Consider the following 18,976-nt stretch of genomic DNA (forward strand, 5'->3'; position numbering starts at 1 on the left):
AAGGATCCGGCGCAGTTTTATACGGATACTACCTGGGGATAGAGTCAAAATTGAAGTAAGTTGTTATGATTCAACCAGGGGACGTATAATTTATAGACTTCGCAACAAAGATTCGAATGATTAGGTGATTTTTAAAGCATTCCTTTCATGACGATACAATTCGAAGTTAAAAAAAAAAAATTCAAGAGACTTATTTTCTTCCAAGGAATAGATTAAAAATTAAGGTAAGGAATAAGAAATATGAAAATAAGGGCTTCCGTTCGTAAAATTTGTGAAAAATGTCGACTGATCCGTAGGCGCGGACGAATTATAGTGATTTGTTCCAATCCGAGACATAAACAGAGACAGGGATAATCTTTCTAAAAAAGAACTTTCTAAAGAAAAGACAAAAATAAAGGATTTCTTTTAATATGAAATGGATATTTCCGTATCTTTTCTTTCCGTATATTTCTGACTTATATTTATAAGATGATAAAATATGACAAAAGCTATACCAAGAATCGGTTCACGTAGGAATGGGCGTATTGGTTCACGTAAGAATGGACGTAGAATACCAAAAGGAATTATTCACGTTCAAGCAAGTTTCAACAATACCATTGTAACTGTTACAGATGTACGAGGTCGGGTGGTTTCCTGGGCCTCCGCTGGTACTTCCGGATTCAAAGGGACAAGAAGAGGGACACCCTATGCTGCTCAAGCGGCGGCATTAAATGCTATTCGTACAGTAGTTAATCAGGGTATGCAACGAGCAGAAGTTATGATAAAAGGTCCTGGTCTCGGAAGAGATGCAGCATTACGAGCCATTCGTAGAAGTGGTATACTATTAAGTTTCGTACGTGATGTAACACCTATGCCACATAATGGATGTCGACCCCCTAAAAAAAGACGTGTGTAGAAATAAGAAAAAAACGGATTTCAAGAGAAATAAATAATTCAATGATCTGATCAAATAATAGTATTAGTATAGTATGGTTCGAGAGGAAGTAGCAGGATCCACTCGAACACTACAGTGGAGGTGTGTTGAATCGAGAGTAGACAGTAAACGTCTTTATTATGGTCGTTTCGTTCTGTCCCCGCTTATGAAAGGTCAAGCCGATACTATAGGTATTGCCATGCGAAGGGCTTTACTTGGAGAAATAGAAGGAACATGTATCACACGTGCAAACTCTGAGAAAGTGCCGCATGAATATTCTACGATAATAGGTATTGAAGAATCGGTACATGAAATTTTACTAAATTTGAAAGAAATTGTATTGAGAAGTAATATATATGGAGTTAGAGACGCATCCATTTGCGCCAGGGGCCCTAAATACGTAACCGCTCAAGATATCATCTCACCACCTTCCGTGGAAATAGTTGACACAACACAACATATAGCTAACCTGACGGAACCAATTGATTTGTGTATTGGATTACAAATCAGGCGAGATCGTGGATATCGTACGAAACCAACAACTAACTCTCAAAATGGAAGTTATCCTATAGATGCTGTATCTATGCCTGTTCGAAATGCGAATCATAGTATTCATTCTTATGGGAATGGGAATGAAAAACAAGAGATACTTTTTCTAGAAATATGGACGAATGGAAGTTTAACTCCTAAGGAAGCACTTTATGAAGCTTCTCGTAATTTAATTGATTTATTTATTCCTTTTCTACATGCGGAGGAAGAGGACATTAATTTCAAAGAAAATAAAAACAGGTTTACTCTACCCATTTTTACCTTTCAAGATAGATTAACTAATCTAAAGAAAAACAAAAAAGAAATTCCATTGAAATGTATTTTTATTGACCAATCAGAATTACCTTCCAGGACCTATAATTGTCTCAAAAGGTCCAATATACACACATTATTGGACCTTTTGAATAAGAGTCAAGAAGATCTTATGAGAATTGAATATTTTCGCATAGAAGATGTAAAAGAGATATCGGACACTCTACAAAAGCATTTCGCAATTGATTTACCTAAGAATCAATTTTTATTTTAAATCCATGATAATTATTTCATCTTCTTTTTCTAATAAAAATAGAAAGAAAAATTTATAAAGAAAAAGAAGAAAATTTGTTTTTAATCTTTTTGGCACAATCCGTATTTTCGTGGAATGATCATAATCAAATTAATGTATCTAAGAATAGTGACTTTGAAGTCACTATTCTTAGATACATTAATCATGGTATTTCACGGTTGAATCAATTTAAAAAAGACCTAAAGTTAGCGATTTATCAATAGGTAATGTTGCTCCAATACCTAACCAAAGAGCTACTGCGGTACCGATCAAAAAGACTGTTGTAGCTACTGGACGACGAAATGGATTTTGGAATTTATTAACATTCTCCAAAAAAGGTACTGTCAATAATCCCGTTGGTACTGAAACCATTAAAAGAACACCTAATAACTTATTGGGTACTGTGCGGAGTATTTGAAATACGGGAAAGAAGTACCATTCGGGTAATATTTCCAAAGGAGTTGCAAATGGATCCGCCGGTTCACCAATCATTGACGGTTCTAGAACTGCCAAGCCTACATTACATGCAATAGTACCTAGAATTACTACTGGAAAAATATATAAAAGATCATTGGGCCATGCGGGTTCTCCATAATAATTATGCCCCATCCCTTTAGCCAATTTAGCTCTTAATACAGGATCGTTCAAGTCAGGTTTCTTTGTTATTGGGATAGGTGAATTCTTATGGATCCATCCCCCGAAGGAACCGGACATGATAATTTTTCATCATCCGGCTCGAGCAAGAATGAAAGGAATGGCAGAAATAGATCCATATAAAATCTATTTTTCATACATATCCCCACATATCATATATAATGACTCTATGTAAGAAAAGATTTACCAGATTCCATTTTCCGGAGTTGCAACTATTCATTGCAACTAATTCAGTTCTTACAGGTAAATGCTCAATATCCAAGTAGGCTTATAAATTTGATCATGATCAAGTGCTTTTTGGATTGTCTCATGTCTTTTGATTGGTGTTTATCCCCCCAACATCTCGATTTTCTTACATACAAAGTATTTACTTGTTACTAATAAAGTCTAGCCTCTGTTCTTCCTTAGATCTCTTATTTCACTCCGATAGTATTATCGATCGGGATCGATGCAGAGGAAATGAATGCATTTCTACACTACAAATAAGGAAGTGGAATAGACAGAACATTGAATCATGCCACATCACTTATTTTATTCTACGGGATCTTACGGAGCCTGTTCATGCATAACATGATTCAGGTATGATCATAGAAAAGGTTCTCCCAAACGAACCGGCCTATCCTCTGCTACATAGGGGGCTTACGTGGTGGTTGGATGTGGAGACACATTTGGTTGTGAATTACAATGTGGCAGATAAAATAATATATCTGCATGGCCTAATCAATAGTTCAAGTCACACACTCCCATAATCCATCCTCTCTTCGGAAAATTCACTTCAACTATTCGTATCAAATAAGGAATACAATACCTCGAAGTTGAAGAAAAGTATCCAAATAACATGTCTTATTTTTTCAATAATCCATATTTCTAGCAATGAAATATTATTGTCTATCGTTCCTCCCCAGTATGATATATGATCAATTACAAATATCTATGATTCTATAAAGGACCCGAAATACCTTGCTTACGTATCATTGGAAAATGCATTAACATAAATACGGCAGTAAGAAGAGGCAATACAAACAGTGTGTAAACTATAAAAACGAGTCAAAGTGGATTGGCCCACACTAGCACTTCCGCGTAATAACTCTACCAAAGGCGATCCTATTACGGGAATAGCTTCAGGTACGCCTGTCACAATTTTTACTGCCCAATAACCAATTTGGTCCCGAGGTAAGGAATAACCAGTTACACCAAAAGATGCCGTCAATACAGCCAAAACTACACCTGTAACCCAAGTTAATTCGCGGGGTTTTTTAAATCCACCTGTAAGGTACACACGAAATACGTGCAAGATCATCATTAGAACCATCATACTTGCTGACCATCGATGAACTGATCGGATTAACCAACCAAAGTTGGCCTCGGTCATTATGTATTGAACAGAGGAAAAAGCCTCTGTAACGGTTGGACGGTAGTAAAAAGTCATAGCAAAACCTGTAGCTACTTGTACTAAAAAACAAGTAAGTGTGATCCCCCCTAAACAATAAAATATGTTGACATGAGGAGGAACATATTTACTAGTTATATCATCTGCAATCGCCTGAATCTCAAGACGTTCCTCAAACCAATCATATACTTTATTGAGATAGGTAACCAAGGCCAAGGGACTCCCCCTCTGAGAACCGTATATGAAAATTTCATCTCGTACGGCTCAAGCAGAAACACACAAATGCTGATTTCAACGGATATGTAATAGAAAGTTAAAAACTTCTTAGCTTAGCCGCTTGATTTGCCCCGACCCGAAGATACGAAGTAACAAAAATAAGAAATTTCTTCTTTGTATGATAATGCCTCAAAATATCAAGTTGGCTCATCTGTCTCTTTTGATGTTGATCATTACAGGCCTTTTGAATCTTCTCTTCCCTATTTTTTTATTTGTTATTTTATTTCTTGTTTTTTTGTGTAATGCGGATTGATTCTTGTTTTACTATTGATAGGAATTTGCTTGTTGAGACCCTATGAATCAATTGAAACCCCAGATTCATACTAGAACCACGATGATTTAATTTAATAAAGCAAAGCCTCAAGCTAAACTCAAAGGTTCTCTGAGTAAGAACCCTTTGATGATCACTTATTCGATGAATGTAATGACTCAACAAAATCTAGAAAAAGAGTTGTCCTTCGGTCAAGAAAAAAATAAGTCCGAAGGAAGAAAAATCGTTTGATTTAGGAAATATCTATTTGAAAATTTCTGAGTCCGGTTGCGAGGTCTGAATAGTAGGTATGAATCATAGTTTTAATATTTCTTTTATTAATCTATTCTATATTCTATATATATTCCGTGCTCCAGATACTAGAATAACTATCCGACGAAATAGAATCATCTCGATAGAGATAACAGGACCATTCTCTGTATTATCAATAGGATCAATTATAACAAGTCACACACTCATATTCCGGAGATACCGAAACAAATAAATTCCACGGTCGAACTACCAGAATGGTCTAGAAATCCGAGTTTTAAGTAAAGTAATTTTTTTGATTGAAAACTAGGACTTCAAAGTTCTTATAAACTTAACTCATTGTAATTCCATCCAGTAAAACGGAAGAATTATAAATTTCCAAAATAATAGATAGGAATACCGTAAATAGGGCCATTGCGACTCCCATTAATGGTGTAGTCCCCCAGCCCGGAGCTACTTTACCATATTCCGAATTCAATGGTTTCAATAAATTCCCTACAGTAGTTTGTCTTGGCCCAGATCTAGAACTATCCTCAACGGTTTGTGTAGCCATAAATCCTATTTAATCATTGGTTGAGATCTGTTGACTTTGTATACCATTCCGTTGTAGTTGTAAATAAACGATCTTATCGTAGATCCATTGTGATCTTGAAATTGTCTAAAAATGGAAACAGCAACCCTAGTCGCCATCTTCATATCTGGTTTACTTGTAAGCTTTACTGGGTACGCCTTATATACCGCTTTTGGGCAACCCTCACAACAACTAAGAGATCCATTCGAAGAACACGGGGACTAGTTGAAGTAATGAGCCTCCCATATGGGGAGACTCATTACTTCAACTGAGATAATGAAAAATTATTTCATTTTTTAGTTGGAACCTTAGGCGGTTCTCGAAAAAAGATAGCGAAAAAAATTATCCCTAAAGTCGAGACTAAAAGGAATGTATAAACCAATGCTTCCATAGATTCGATCGTGGTTTACAATTATAGCTTCCACACCTATTCATTTGGCATCATTTACCATATAAAGAAAAGGAAAGAGTCAAAGAAAAGATGGTGATTCAAGTCAAGATTTCTTCAGTACCCTAACCCTATGTCAAATCAAAAAAAGAGGCGAAAGATACCAGAGCAATGTTGTATCAGACTACTTGTCTCTTTGTAGTTGGATCCCCAAGTTTTTGGAATGCTCCAAATTCCACTTGAGCATCCAAATCTGGATCAATGCCAGCAAAAACATCTCTGAACAAGGTTCTAGCGCCATGCCAAATGTGTCCGAAAAAGAAGAGCAAAGCAAACGTAGCATGGCCAAAAGTGAACCAACCCCTTGGACTGCTACGAAAAACGCCATCAGATTTCAAAGTAGCCCGATCTAATTCAAAAATTTCACCTAATTGGGCACGTCTAGCATATTTTTTTACAGTCGCAGGATCACTATAACTGACTCCATTGAGTTCGCCACCATAGAACTCAACAGTTACACCTACTTGTTCAACACTATACTTTGATTCTGCCCTTCTAAAAGGAACATCGGCTCTAACAATTCCGTCTCCATCTACCAAAACTACCGGAAATGTTTCAAAAAAGGTAGGCATACGACGTACAAAAAGCTCGCGCCCTTCTTTATCTCTAAAGACGGGGTGTCCTAACCACCCAACAGCTATTCCATCCCCGTTGTCCATTGACCCTGCTCTGAATAATCCCCCTTTTGCTGGATTATTACCAATGTAATCATAAAAAGCTAATTTTTCGGGAATTTTAGACCAAGCTTCCGATAAACTCAGATTTTGGGCTAGTCCGGCGCTAACTCTTCGATATATTTCTTGCTGAAAGTATCCCTGATCCCACTGATAACGAGTGGGACCAAATAATTCGATTGGGGTAGTTGCTGAACCATACCACATAGTTCCAGCAACAACGAAAGCTGCAAAAAAAACAGCAGCGATACTACTGGAAAGTACAGTTTCAATATTGCCCATACGTAATCCTTTGTATAGACGTTGAGGCGGACGGACACTAAGATGGAATAAGCCTGCTAATATGCCCAATGTACCCGCTGCAATATGATGAGAGGCTATTCCTCCGGGAACAAAAGGATCAAAGCCTTCTGCGCCCCACGCTGGACTTACGGGTTGTACTTTTCCAGTTAGTCCATAAGGATCGGACACCCATATTCCAGGACCATACAAACCTGTTACATGAAATGCGCCAAAGCCAAAGCAAGCCAACCCTGAGAGAAATAAATGAATTCCAAAGATCTTAGGCAAATCCAAAGATGGTTTGCCCGTACGTTCATCACAGAATATTTCTAGGTCCCAATACACCCAATGCCAGATAGCTGCCAAGAAGCACAAGCCAGAAAACACAATATGTGCCCCTGCCACACCTTCATAACTCCAAATACCGGGATTCGTTACAGTTCCTCCTGAAATACTCCAACCACCCCACGAATTGGTTATTCCTAAACGAGTCATGAAGGGTATAACGAACATACCTTGTCTCCACATTGGATCAAGAGCGGGGTCAGAGGGATCAAAAACCGCTAATTCGTATAAAGCCATCGAACCGGCCCAACCAGCAACTAGGGCTGTATGCATTATATGGACAGAAAGCAATCGACCGGGATCATTCAATACGACAGTATGAACACGATACCAAGGCAAACCCATGGAAATACCCCTTTATCAAAGAAAAATAGACACTATGTCACTTTATTTTATCGCATTGGAAAAGACTATACTATGTATCTAACCTTTTCAGTAGATTCCGTATGAGAAAGGGTTAATTTTTATTCCGTTCCATTGAAAATAATGGAACAATTCTGTTCGTAAGAACAAAGAGAAGCAGATCTATTCTATACCCGATAAGTACCAATACGCAATGGGAGGATTAGTTCTACTTTCGGGAAACGAATGCATAGATACTTGTTTATTACTCCAACGATTGATCCGTTAGTTAAAATTTTTCTTTATTCATTCTGTCTTACTCTATAAAATAAACCTTCCAATTTATGTATAAAAATCTATGTATAAAATACAATAAACAGAAAAAGGGATGAAGACGATAAAGCCATTGTTATGTTTCCACATTAAAGTGAAGTATAGTACTCAATTTTTTCTTTAATTTAATGCCCGTTGGTGTTCCAAAAGTACCTTTTCGGAGTCCTGGAGAGGAAGATGCAGTTTGGGTTGACTTATAGTGCGACTTGTCAGACATATTGGGTTATATGGAATTTACCCGTTCTCTCCCTCGATCGAAATATCCTCTGTTTCGCCTAAGAAATATTGTATTGAGTGAACCATCAATCATTCGGAGCGTGAAGTGCAATTAGATCAATTTATTTATTTTGAGGATCAATTAGGAGAATTTATGGTTGACTTGGAAAAATAAAAATAAAATAAAGTAATAAAGTATCCAGATAAAATAAAGTAATAAAGTATCCAGGCTCCGTTCAGAAAATACCAAATTGGTAATCCATGTAATGTATGATTACCGCTTGTATCATAAACGATTCTTATCCTTATTATAGGAGTGATTTCAAACGTCCAACCAATAACCAACGGAATAGTATGATGAGTACATCGAATGATTGGGGAAAGGCATGAAACGAATTGAAAAAAAAAAGTCGTAACAAAAAGAAGTGGTACTGAGACCATTTGCCCTATATGTGCAAATGGAATTCGGACAGATCTTTTCCCGGAGTAGAACATGAACCTAAAAGAATTGAAAAGGCCCATTCAGAAACAAGAAAATTACATCGTGATTTGAATGTCGATGAAACAATACATCAATGAGAGAGATTTGTTCAATTTCAATAAGTTCAGTAAATTCTTTTTTTATAGGTAAGGAAGCCAAAACTCATCTCATGTCTTTTTAAAAATGGAAGCTTTATTAGAAAAACAAAAACCTATTACAGAAAAAAAAAAAAAAAAAATAGAACTGGAATCGACACATTGATTCTTTTTTCGCAATTTTTTTGAACCGTATGCATCCAAAGGTGCACGTACAGTTCCTAAAGGAACCAATTTTGTCCTAATCAACCGACTTCATCGAGAAAGATTACTTTTTTTAGGTCAAGAGGTTAATAGCGAGATCTCAAATCAAATTGTTGGTCTCATGGTATATCTCAGTATAGAAGATAATACTAGGGATCTTTTTTTGTTTATAAACTCTCCCGGCGGATGGGTAGTATCAGGAATAGCTATTTATGATACTATGCAATTTGTGCCACCCGATGTGCATACAATATGCATGGGGTTAGCCGCTTCTATGGGATCTTTCATTCTGATCGGAGGAGAAATTACCAAACGTCTAGCATTCCCTCACGCTTGGCGCCAATGAGTTTTTATTTGAAAAAAAAAAGAAAGACTATGCCTTCGCCATATTGAATATGAATAATAAGTAATAATAGCATGGCACTTCGAGTTCGATATGAACAAACCATTATTGTTTTTTCATAACATGAGATTTTGTATCGAGATAGTAGTATGAAACAAAGGTTATTTCCGATTTGTTGATTTTATGTGTCGGGGGTACATTTCAGCGTCACAAACCATTTTTCTTCCACACCAGAAGTTTCTTTCTGATATTTATGTTATGGAAGAGTACGAAAATGAAAAAAAAAAAGATCAGTTTTCCTTATTTGATCGTATCAGAAAGGCACTTTGGGATTGCTAAATCACAGACGAGATAAATATATAAAGCAACAGAACCATCATAGTATTTTTGACTCCTACGAAAGGAAGGGTGGTAAATGGATCATTCAACGATCTGAATCAGATGGATTCTCTTTCTTTCTTAGATAGAATAGAAGAGAAGAAAAAAGTAAATTCCATTGCGGAGCCGTATGCAACGCACAGAAGATGCCTGTACGGTTGTTCAATTTCTTCTTGTTATTTTTTTTTTATCCCTTACATTAGCCCAATCATACGAGATAGAGGAACCGTTCATGATGTTATATCAATATCAATATATTTAGGGTCATGATTCATCAACCTGCTAGTTCTTTTTATGAATCACGAACAGGGGAATTTGTCCTGGAAATGGAAGAACTACTGAAACTTCGTGAAACCCTCACAAAGGTTTATGTACAAAGAACGGGCAAGCCTTTATGGGTTGTATCCGAAGACATGGAAAGGGATGTTTTTATGTCAGCAACAGAAGCCCAAGCTCATGGCATTGTTGATCTCGTAGCGGTCGAAAATGAAAATACCGGGGATTTCGTGTAAATCCATTTCAAACCATAATTCGAATTTTCTGTGATTTGGTATTGAATAGAAAAAATTCATAATCATCAATCCAATCATCAGGTTAAGATCGATCTAAACCAACCCATTCCATTCTAATTCTATATATACATATATATATATACGACATGCCAACTATTAAACAACTTATTAGAAACGCAAGACAGCCGATAAGAAATGTTACGAAATCTCCCGCTCTTAGAGGATGTCCTCAGCGTCGAGGAACATGTACTAGGGTGTATGTGCGACTCGTTCAGATCATGAGTTCGAACAAATGAGACAATTTTTCCAGTGTCAATGACCGGTACCAATGAATAGGGTAAATGGAAAAGATCTATCATATACCTATATTGTGTATGGAATTTATGGTTTCCATTGGTGCAAATCCAATCACCTAGATTTGAGATGAAAAGCAATTCCCCATTGGTAGCAAATAGTTATCCATTAAGCGGAGGAAATAGTATTATAAGAAGCAAAAAGATTATGCGCCTATTGTTAAAAGAGCGGACTAAGAGGGTCAGCTACCTAGCCAACTTTCCTAATTAAATGCCGTCACTGTATAGATAACTCTTAGTGTGAAAAGAGTTATTACTCTATAATTGATGGGTAGAGCCAAAGAGTGTGAACTATACAAGTTCACAATACCATTTGGTTAAATGAAAGAAGAGGCTCCGGTGTATAGAGAGGACCTCACCGTTTAAGAAGTAACCATAGAAACGATGGAACCCACTATTTTTTTTGAGTATCATTATAATTTCTTATTTGCAGGTGAAATGCCTGGACGGAATAAAAAATTGTGGTCAGGAAGGTTATAGTAGCAAAAGCCATTGGAATTTATATTTTATATATCGGAATAATCCGTTTTGTTATTAATCGACCGTGAGAGGGGAAAAGGATGACTGAAAGAATCGAAATCAATTAGTTATTCATTAAGGTTTAATTTGATTCAATGACCAGAGTTAGACGGGGATATACAGCTCGGAGACGTCGAACAAAAATTCGTTTATTTGCATCAACCTCTAGAGGAGCTCATTCAAGACTTACTCGAACGATTACTCAACAGAAAATGAGAGCTTTGGCTTCCTCTCATCGAGATAGAGGCAGGCAAAAGAGGGATTTTCGTCGTTTGTGGATCACTCGGATAAATGCAGTAACTCGTGATAATAAGGTATTGTATAGTTATAGTAGATTAATACACAATCTGTACAAGAAGCAATTGCTTCTTAATCGTAAAATACCTGCACAAATAGCTATATCAAATAAGAATTGTCTTTACATGATTTCCAACAAGATCATCAAATAAAGTAGATTCTAAAGTAATATACAGTACAGGAATGATTGAAACAGAATTCCCCGGAGAAGGAACTCCGGGAAAATAGAATAAAAAGAAATTAAGATAGTAATAGGAATGAACGAATATGTTTCAATAAAAAAAATTTTCTCCATTTTTTGTTTCTTATAACACAGGAACCCGCTCTAGATTCTAGGCCTTTTCGAACAAAACATCAATCTGAGCTTGAGTTACAATTGGAGTTTTGAGTCAATTGAAGAGTATGTCTATTTATTTTTGGTTCTAGGACCAGTAGTTCTGGGGATCGACTCGGCTCTCTCAAATTGTTTCTCATTATTAAGAAAAGGTAACAAAGATAAAATACGGGCTTGCTTTATAGCAATAGTAATTAATCGTTGTTGTTTCAAAGTCAATCTATTCACCCGCCTAGATAATATTTTTCCTTGTTCACTAATAAATCGACTAATTAAACTCATGTTTCTATAATCGATTCGATCCCCCGATCCAATTGGGGGCAAACGCCTACGAAAAGATCGCTTGGATTTACGAAAAGATTGCTTGGATTTATCCATGGTTTATTCCTTATTTCTAAAATTCTATTTCTTTATTCACTTCAGTTCAGATCCGACCAAAATAGGCTTTGATTTGTATACATTATGTATATTATATATCTTATACATTATGTATATTATACATTATGTATATTATATATGTTAAATATATGTTAAGTATGTTAAATATATGTTAAGTTCTTCTAAATATATGTTAAGTTCTTCCTCTTCCTTGGCGAGAGCGCACACGCGTTCTGTTCGATCTATTTCTTTATTTCTCCATGAATCGTATGCTTGTTACAATAGCGACAAAATTTTCTCAATTCTAATCGACCAGGCGTATTGTGTCGATTCTTTTGAGTAATATATCTAGAAATACCTGGCGATTCTTTATTGACATCATTTCGGGCACAACTGGTACATTCCAAAATAACTATGACTCTGACATCTTTACCCTTGGCCATGAACCTCCTTTGAATTTTGGATCGGCTTAACTCTTCTATTTTCGATCCGAGCTGAAGAAGAAGAAAAGAACAAAAAAAAATCGATAGAAGTTACTAACTAGAAATGGAATTTCTAAGTATTTCGTTGCAATTATCATTTCATTATATAATGATAATTAATATTATATTAATGGAGTAACAATTTTACTAGAATAATAAAGTAATAATTTAATGGAGTAATAATTAAATAATACAATTTCTTTCTAACTCTCAATTGTTCCTATCCTAAATCTCAATATTTTATTAATATTTATTTTATTTATTATTTAAGTTAAATATCTTCTTTCTATGCTATGATTTCGTGGAACTCGCCGTAGACTGGATCCACATTTTCATTTCTGTTCTCCAAAATTCGATCTTCGATCTACCACATTTTTGCTGAGGTTCAATACACTTTTTTCTTTTCCTTCCTATCCTAAAGAACTGAAAAAATAGGGGCGAAATTCGAAATTTTAGTCACGTGGAATTGTATCTCTAATTTTCTTCATTTCTTCGCATATCAATCAATAACTAGAATTAAAAAAAGGGGAATGACAAGGCATCCGGAAATAACCGATTAATTTCTATCAATAGGCCTGCTAAAGACCCAAACCATAGAGTACTTAGCACAGGTGCCACGGAGAGATATGTTTTTATATCTCGCATTGAAAATCCTCCTTCTATTATGGATTGTAATACATATATGGTCAGATGCTGTAGTTCAAGATCATTTGTATTTTTTTACACGGAATTCCTAACTAAACAGGATTCCTAACTAAAATAGATATGTACAATGAAGCAATAGATTTTTTTCTTTTTTTGTAAAAGAAAAAAAATCTAATCCCTTGTTCCTGAGCATTACTGATAAATATTAACTTTTTTATACGTTAGGTTTCAGATGTATATAATTCTTTTATTATATGAAACCAAAAAGAAGAAATGACAAGAAAATTGTATATAGATGGAGGAGAAAATGACGATATGGAAAACAAGACAGGGATTTTGTACAATGAAACTGTACAACAATTTTGAAAAGGGATGTAGCGCAGCTTGGTAGCGCGTTTGTTTTGGGTACAAAATGTCACGGGTTCAAATCCTGTCATCCCTACCTATTACTTCTCCCATGGGCAGTAACGAGGGATTCATTGAGATCGATTAAAATTGGACATAATCTTCCGGTCTTGCATACTATATGTATGCAAGACGTATTGGGGGTAGAAAAATTACTTTTCTTTACAGTACAGTCGTATCTCCTGTCATAAGGATAAGAAAGCGCTCTTAGTTCAGTTCGGTAGAACGCGGGTCTCCAAAACCCGATGTCGTAGGTTCAAATCCTACAGAGCGTGATTCGGTTTATTTGATGTCGAATCACAATAAAATAATTAATAATTTAACAAAACAAAAAGTTGAATTGTAACTTGAATTTGACCTCCTTCCTGCAGGAGGTCAATCAAAAAAAGAAAGAAATATTACTCAATCAAAGGTCCAACTGATCACCACGTCTATATTGTAAATATGCGGTTACGAATAATCCTGCTAAAGTAATAGGAATTAGACCTAAGACGATTCCAAATAGAAAAACTTCAATCATTTCGGTTTGTTTAAGGGGATAAAAAGAAAGGTAAGATCTATCCCTAAATATTAATCTGAATTATCCGTGAATCTCAATGACCAAGAATTGGCAATTGATGTGAGAAAGAACCATAGAATACCCGGAATCTCAGAGAAATATTCGTTTTTATCAATTTTTCATTCAATTCATTTCAAATAAGTCGTATCTTGTTCAAACCAATGAATAGAGCTGAGGTTATAGTTAAAGCAGCCAGTAGAAAACCGAAATAACTAGTTATAGTAAGCATGAAAGAGCTAAATTAGATATGTTCTTTTGCTACATATGTTGATAAAACACTTACCTAAGTTTCAATTTTTACAAAATACGACGGCAAGAAAAAATCAATTGACAGAATTAGTTTAGTTCCAATTGAAAATTCTGGATTCATCAGTCATTATAGATAAGACTAACTAAGAGTGACATAGGTAGAAAAATTCGATTCATCTGCTGTGACATTGACCGATCCTATGATTCGGAATCAACAGATTCATTGTGGAATTTGTGAGTTGAATAAAGTATTTGTGAGTTGAATAAAGTAATAGTAAAAGTAAGTAAAATATAAAGTATAAGTAAAAGTAATAGTAATTAAGAACTGTGCCGTGTAACTTCATTCAAAACTTAAATTACTTATGGACTTATACTTAAATATTAAATAAAATATTAAATAAAATATAAGTAATTTAAGTAATTTTGGAATAAAAGAATTGGATTTGAAAATTCCATTTTAATCATTTCCTTTCTATTTCAATAGGATCTAATCCTTTTTGGAACGAACGGCCTGATACTATTTACCTTTTATTTATTTTAACTCATTGGACTCAGTACAGTAATAGGTTGCTTAATTGCCCATAACATAATATTTCGAATGAAAAGAAAAAGGTGTCCCACGATCTATCGAAAAAAATAAAACCTTTACTCTATTTTTCATTTTTATATTTTTATTCTTTTTTTTCAGGTCCAACTCGATTCAAAGACGAACAACTTCCATTATCCTTTTAGATTCTATATTCTGTCTTTCCATATCATGGAGTTCCATACTTCTAGTTTGGTCAAGAAAGAACCTTTGTTTTGGATCTAATACAATAACGGTTGCATCACGAATATGGATTGTTCCAACTGGGTTCTGTTTCTTTCATGTTCTGTTTCTTTCACTAATATAGTATATACTATTGTATTTTGTATTACAGTATATTTATTGTATTATACGACCAACCAATTACTTGAAATAAAAAGATTTGAACAAAAAAACTTTTAACCAAAAAATGGGTTTATTATAGATTTCGCATACATATAATTGAATTGTGTGAATATTATAATATGCTTCATAAATTATTAGAAACCATCGATTCACGCTTTTCCAAGATCTTTACTTTCTATTATGAATCCAATAATGGAAATCTTATAAGGAATTTGAGTAATTTTCTATTGATCTATTGAATAACATAGAGTTATGCATAGACAAGGAACAAAAAAAGAAGAAAAGAATTATGTAGCATTTCGGTACCGATCGAGACTGCGTTGCTGTGCCAGAGGAAGGATAGCTATACTGATTCGGTATACTTGAAATAAACCTTTGGTACAAAATTGACGATCTCACAAAGATGCAATATCAGTAGTTTTCCATTTACTGATCCCATCTTTCAAGGAATCGATTCCCTTTTTTGAATGTACAAAAATTTGTGGAGCTCAGAATGTCTGGAAGCACGGGAGAACGTTCTTTTGCTGATATTATTACCAGTATTCGATACTGGGTCATTCATAGCATTACTATACCTTCCCTATTCATTGCGGGTTGGTTATTCGTCAGTACGGGTTTAGCTTACGACGTGTTTGGAAGTCCTCGGCCAAACGAGTATTTCACAGAGAGCCGACAAGGTATTCCATTGATAACCGGCCGTTTTGATTCTTTGGAACAACTTGATGAATTTAGTAAATCCTTTTAGGAGGCCCCCAATGACCATAGATCGAACCTATCCAATTTTTACAGTGCGATGGTTGGCTGTTCACGGACTAGCTGTACCTACCGTTTCTTTTTTGGGGTCAATATCAGCAATGCAGTTCATCCAACGATAAACCTAATTTGAATTATAGAGCTATGACACAATCAAACCCGAATGAACAAAATGTTGAATTGAATCGTACCAGTCTATACTGGGGTTTATTACTCATTTTTGTACTTGCTGTTTTATTTTCCAATTATTTCTTCAATTGAAAGAAAGAAAGAGAATAGTAGGAATTCTCTTATCCCATTCGGAAAGATACCATCCTCATAATTATCCATGACTGTTTTTGTCTCTAGCACGACCATTTGAGAAAATGTGGAGGAAAGTAGGGGAAATGGCCGATACTACTGGAAGGATTCCTCTTTGGCTGGTTGGTACTGTAACTGGTATTCCTGTGATCGGTTTAATAGGTGTTTTCTTTTACGGTTCATATTCTGGGTTGGGTTCATCTCTCTAGTAATCGGATAAACCGGATTGTAGACATGAAAGAGTAAGAAAAGAACTCAACGGGACCTTACCCTCCTTTGTCTAATTAGAGCGATAAGGTCCCGTTGAGTTCTTTTCTTACTCTTATAGGAAGATTATGATCTATTCCATAACATACAAATTGGCCAGTCAACATAATCAAAATATTATATTCGTAGAAATGAAATGACAAAACGGATCCTTTGCTCTGATGTTTCAAACCACTCTATTCTTTTGTTTCTTAATAATGTTTTTGAAGAATTGAATCTATTGATTGATTCATAGTCTCTGTTCTTCCTTTCCTCCATAATATTAACTCTTATGAAGAAACAAGAAAAGAGTAATCAATGGATTTTCTGAATAATACAATATTATATAGATTTCTACGCATGAGACATCCTGCAAATAATTTCTATACTAAACTACTAATAGAACTTACTCTATAGAACTTACTCTATAAAACTCTATAATATAATTTGTTTGAATAATTTCTCTTGAATAATTTCTCTAAGTTAAAAGTTTAAGTTAATTGAAGAAGTTCTATTTGCTCAATCAATTATTCCCCTAATCCTTTCTCTCTCTTTTTGTTTGTCCACAACTTCCTATGAATCTAACCAAAAGAGTTCTGGTGGACCCGGAAAAGAAGGAATGGTAATCTTTGACGAACAGGAGAAAAAATCATTATTATTTCGATATAAGACGACACAAGAAAAAGGATTTTCCGCCCTTTTCTTGTGTCGAATAGAAGACTCGTAAGACTAGTAATCCCTCCTAAAAGGATTTCTTTCTTTCATTTTTCCCATCCTTGCTCTGTATTCTCTTTCTTTGTATGTCTATTGTCTATTACTAAGAATAGGATACAAGTAATGAATTCCAGACATCCCGCAAAACGAAAAAAAAGTATAAACAAAGCAACCAAAAAGGTTTACAGATTTTTTGATCATACATAATTGTATGGATCAAAAAAAATTCGGCGCTTTTTACCAACTTGATGTTAAGGAATCTCTGCACCTAGAAATTCATTTCGTACAATTGAACCTTTTCAAACTGTTTCTTTTTAAGAACCAAAAAAACTTGTGCCAAAATAACAGATGCCAAGAAGAACAAAAGACCTTGGACCCGTAATGGGTCTTGAAGCACTATTTCTGCATCTCCCTGACCAAAGCCTCCCACATTGGGATTGCTTGTTAATGGTTGATCAAGCTTGATGGATTCACCCTCTGAAACAAGAAGTTCTGGTCCTGGAGGTATAATATCAACCACTTGATGTCCATCCGATGCATCAACTATGGTTATTTCATATCCCCCTTTTTCTTTACGTACTATTCTGCTTACTATACCTGCTGATGTAGCATTATAGACTGTATTGTTACTTTTGCTACCATCAGGATAAATCTGACCCCTTCCTCTGTTCCCACCTACGTATATGGGATATTTTAAGAAGTGAACGTCTTTCTTCGTAGCAGGGTCGGGGGAAAGAATGGGAAAGACGATTTCACTATATTTCTGACCGGGAACAGGACCTATCACAATAATATTTCTTTTGTTGGGACGATAACTCTGAAAAGACAGATTTCCTATCTTTTCTTTCAACTCAGGAGAAATACGATCAAGGGGGGCTAATTCGAATCCGTCGGGTAAAATGAGAACAGCCCCCACATTCAAAGTCCCCTTTTTACCATTAGCAAGAACTTGTTTCAGTTGCTTATCATAAGGGATTCGAACAACTGCTTCAAATACAGTATCAGGAAGCACAGCTTGCGGAACTTCAATATCCACGGGTTTATTAGCTAAATGGCAATTGGCACATACAATTCGTCCCGTTGCTTCTCGCGGGTTTTCATAACCCTGCTGCGCAAAAATGGGATATGCATTTGAAATAGATGCCCGAGTTATTACATATATCATGATCGATACAGAAATGGATCGAGTCATCTCTTCCTTTACCCAAGAAAAAGTATTTTTATTTTGCATGTCCAATCATTGATCCCCGAATTTCTACAATAAATTAGATAGGTAGCTAGTATAGTTCCCTATACACGAGTCTGTCATTGTACTGGAATAATTGTACTGGAATATAGGACGAATACCTTGAACAGATAAAAGTATAAAGAATTAAGTCAAATTGAAAATACTTTCTTTATACACGAAGAAAGATTCTGATTTGATTGATATAATAAGATCAAATGAGTTCTTTATTCATTCATTGAATGATAAATTACTACAAGCGAAGGAGATACACGATTTAAAAAAAGGAAGATCCAATATTTCACAATTGTATCTAGAATAACTGGAAAAGTGGAAACAAGACCAGATATAATTTGATCGTTATGATCCAATCCAAAATCGTTGTAGACCGAACCAATCATTAGTTCCCAACCATGGGTCGAGTGAAATCCGATCCATAAATCAGTAACTAAAAGAATAGAAAAAGCTTTTATTGTGTCACTTAAGTTATAGAGGAATTCCTGAACCCAAGAATTA

General features: G+C 35.2%; 3 protein-coding genes, 2 non-coding genes and 1 pseudogene across 5 annotated transcripts; 2 read left to right on the forward strand and 4 right to left on the reverse strand.

Moving 5' to 3' along the window:
- Nucleotides 1-399: 399 nt before the first annotated feature.
- Nucleotides 400-3,256, reverse strand: LOC135662985 (cytochrome b6-f complex subunit 4). The gene has a single exon (XM_065176730.1). It carries the CDS (start codon nucleotides 2,718-2,720, stop codon nucleotides 2,196-2,198), a length of 525 nt encoding a protein of 174 aa, XP_065032802.1. The 5' UTR covers nucleotides 2,721-3,256; the 3' UTR covers nucleotides 400-2,195.
- Nucleotides 3,257-3,399: 143 nt separating this feature from the next.
- LOC135662984 (cytochrome b6-like) lies at nucleotides 3,400-5,188 on the reverse strand (annotated as a pseudogene).
- A 652-nt stretch (nucleotides 5,189-5,840) lies between these two features.
- Nucleotides 5,841-7,790, reverse strand: LOC135662981 (photosystem II CP47 reaction center protein). Its single transcript, XM_065176727.1, has one exon. The coding sequence runs from the start codon at nucleotides 7,509-7,511 to the stop codon at nucleotides 5,985-5,987; it is 1,527 nt and encodes a 508-aa protein (XP_065032799.1). The 5' UTR covers nucleotides 7,512-7,790; the 3' UTR covers nucleotides 5,841-5,984.
- Nucleotides 7,791-8,670: 880 nt separating this feature from the next.
- Nucleotides 8,671-18,897, reverse strand: LOC135662983 (cytochrome f). Its single transcript, XM_065176729.1, has one exon. It carries the CDS (start codon nucleotides 18,464-18,466, stop codon nucleotides 17,504-17,506), a length of 963 nt encoding a protein of 320 aa, XP_065032801.1. The 5' UTR covers nucleotides 18,467-18,897; the 3' UTR covers nucleotides 8,671-17,503.
- On the forward strand, nucleotides 13,447-13,520 carry TRNAP-UGG (transfer RNA proline (anticodon UGG)). The gene has a single exon. It is a non-coding gene; the product is annotated as a tRNA-Pro (tRNA).
- TRNAW-CCA (transfer RNA tryptophan (anticodon CCA)) lies at nucleotides 13,685-13,758 on the forward strand. Its single transcript has one exon. It is a non-coding gene; the product is annotated as a tRNA-Trp (tRNA).
- Nucleotides 18,898-18,976: the final 79 nt, after the last annotated feature.

Source organism: Musa acuminata, unplaced genomic scaffold, assembly GCF_036884655.1.
Source record: "Musa acuminata AAA Group cultivar baxijiao unplaced genomic scaffold, Cavendish_Baxijiao_AAA HiC_scaffold_666, whole genome shotgun sequence".
In the NCBI taxonomy this organism is placed as follows: Eukaryota; Viridiplantae; Streptophyta; class Magnoliopsida; order Zingiberales; family Musaceae; genus Musa; species Musa acuminata.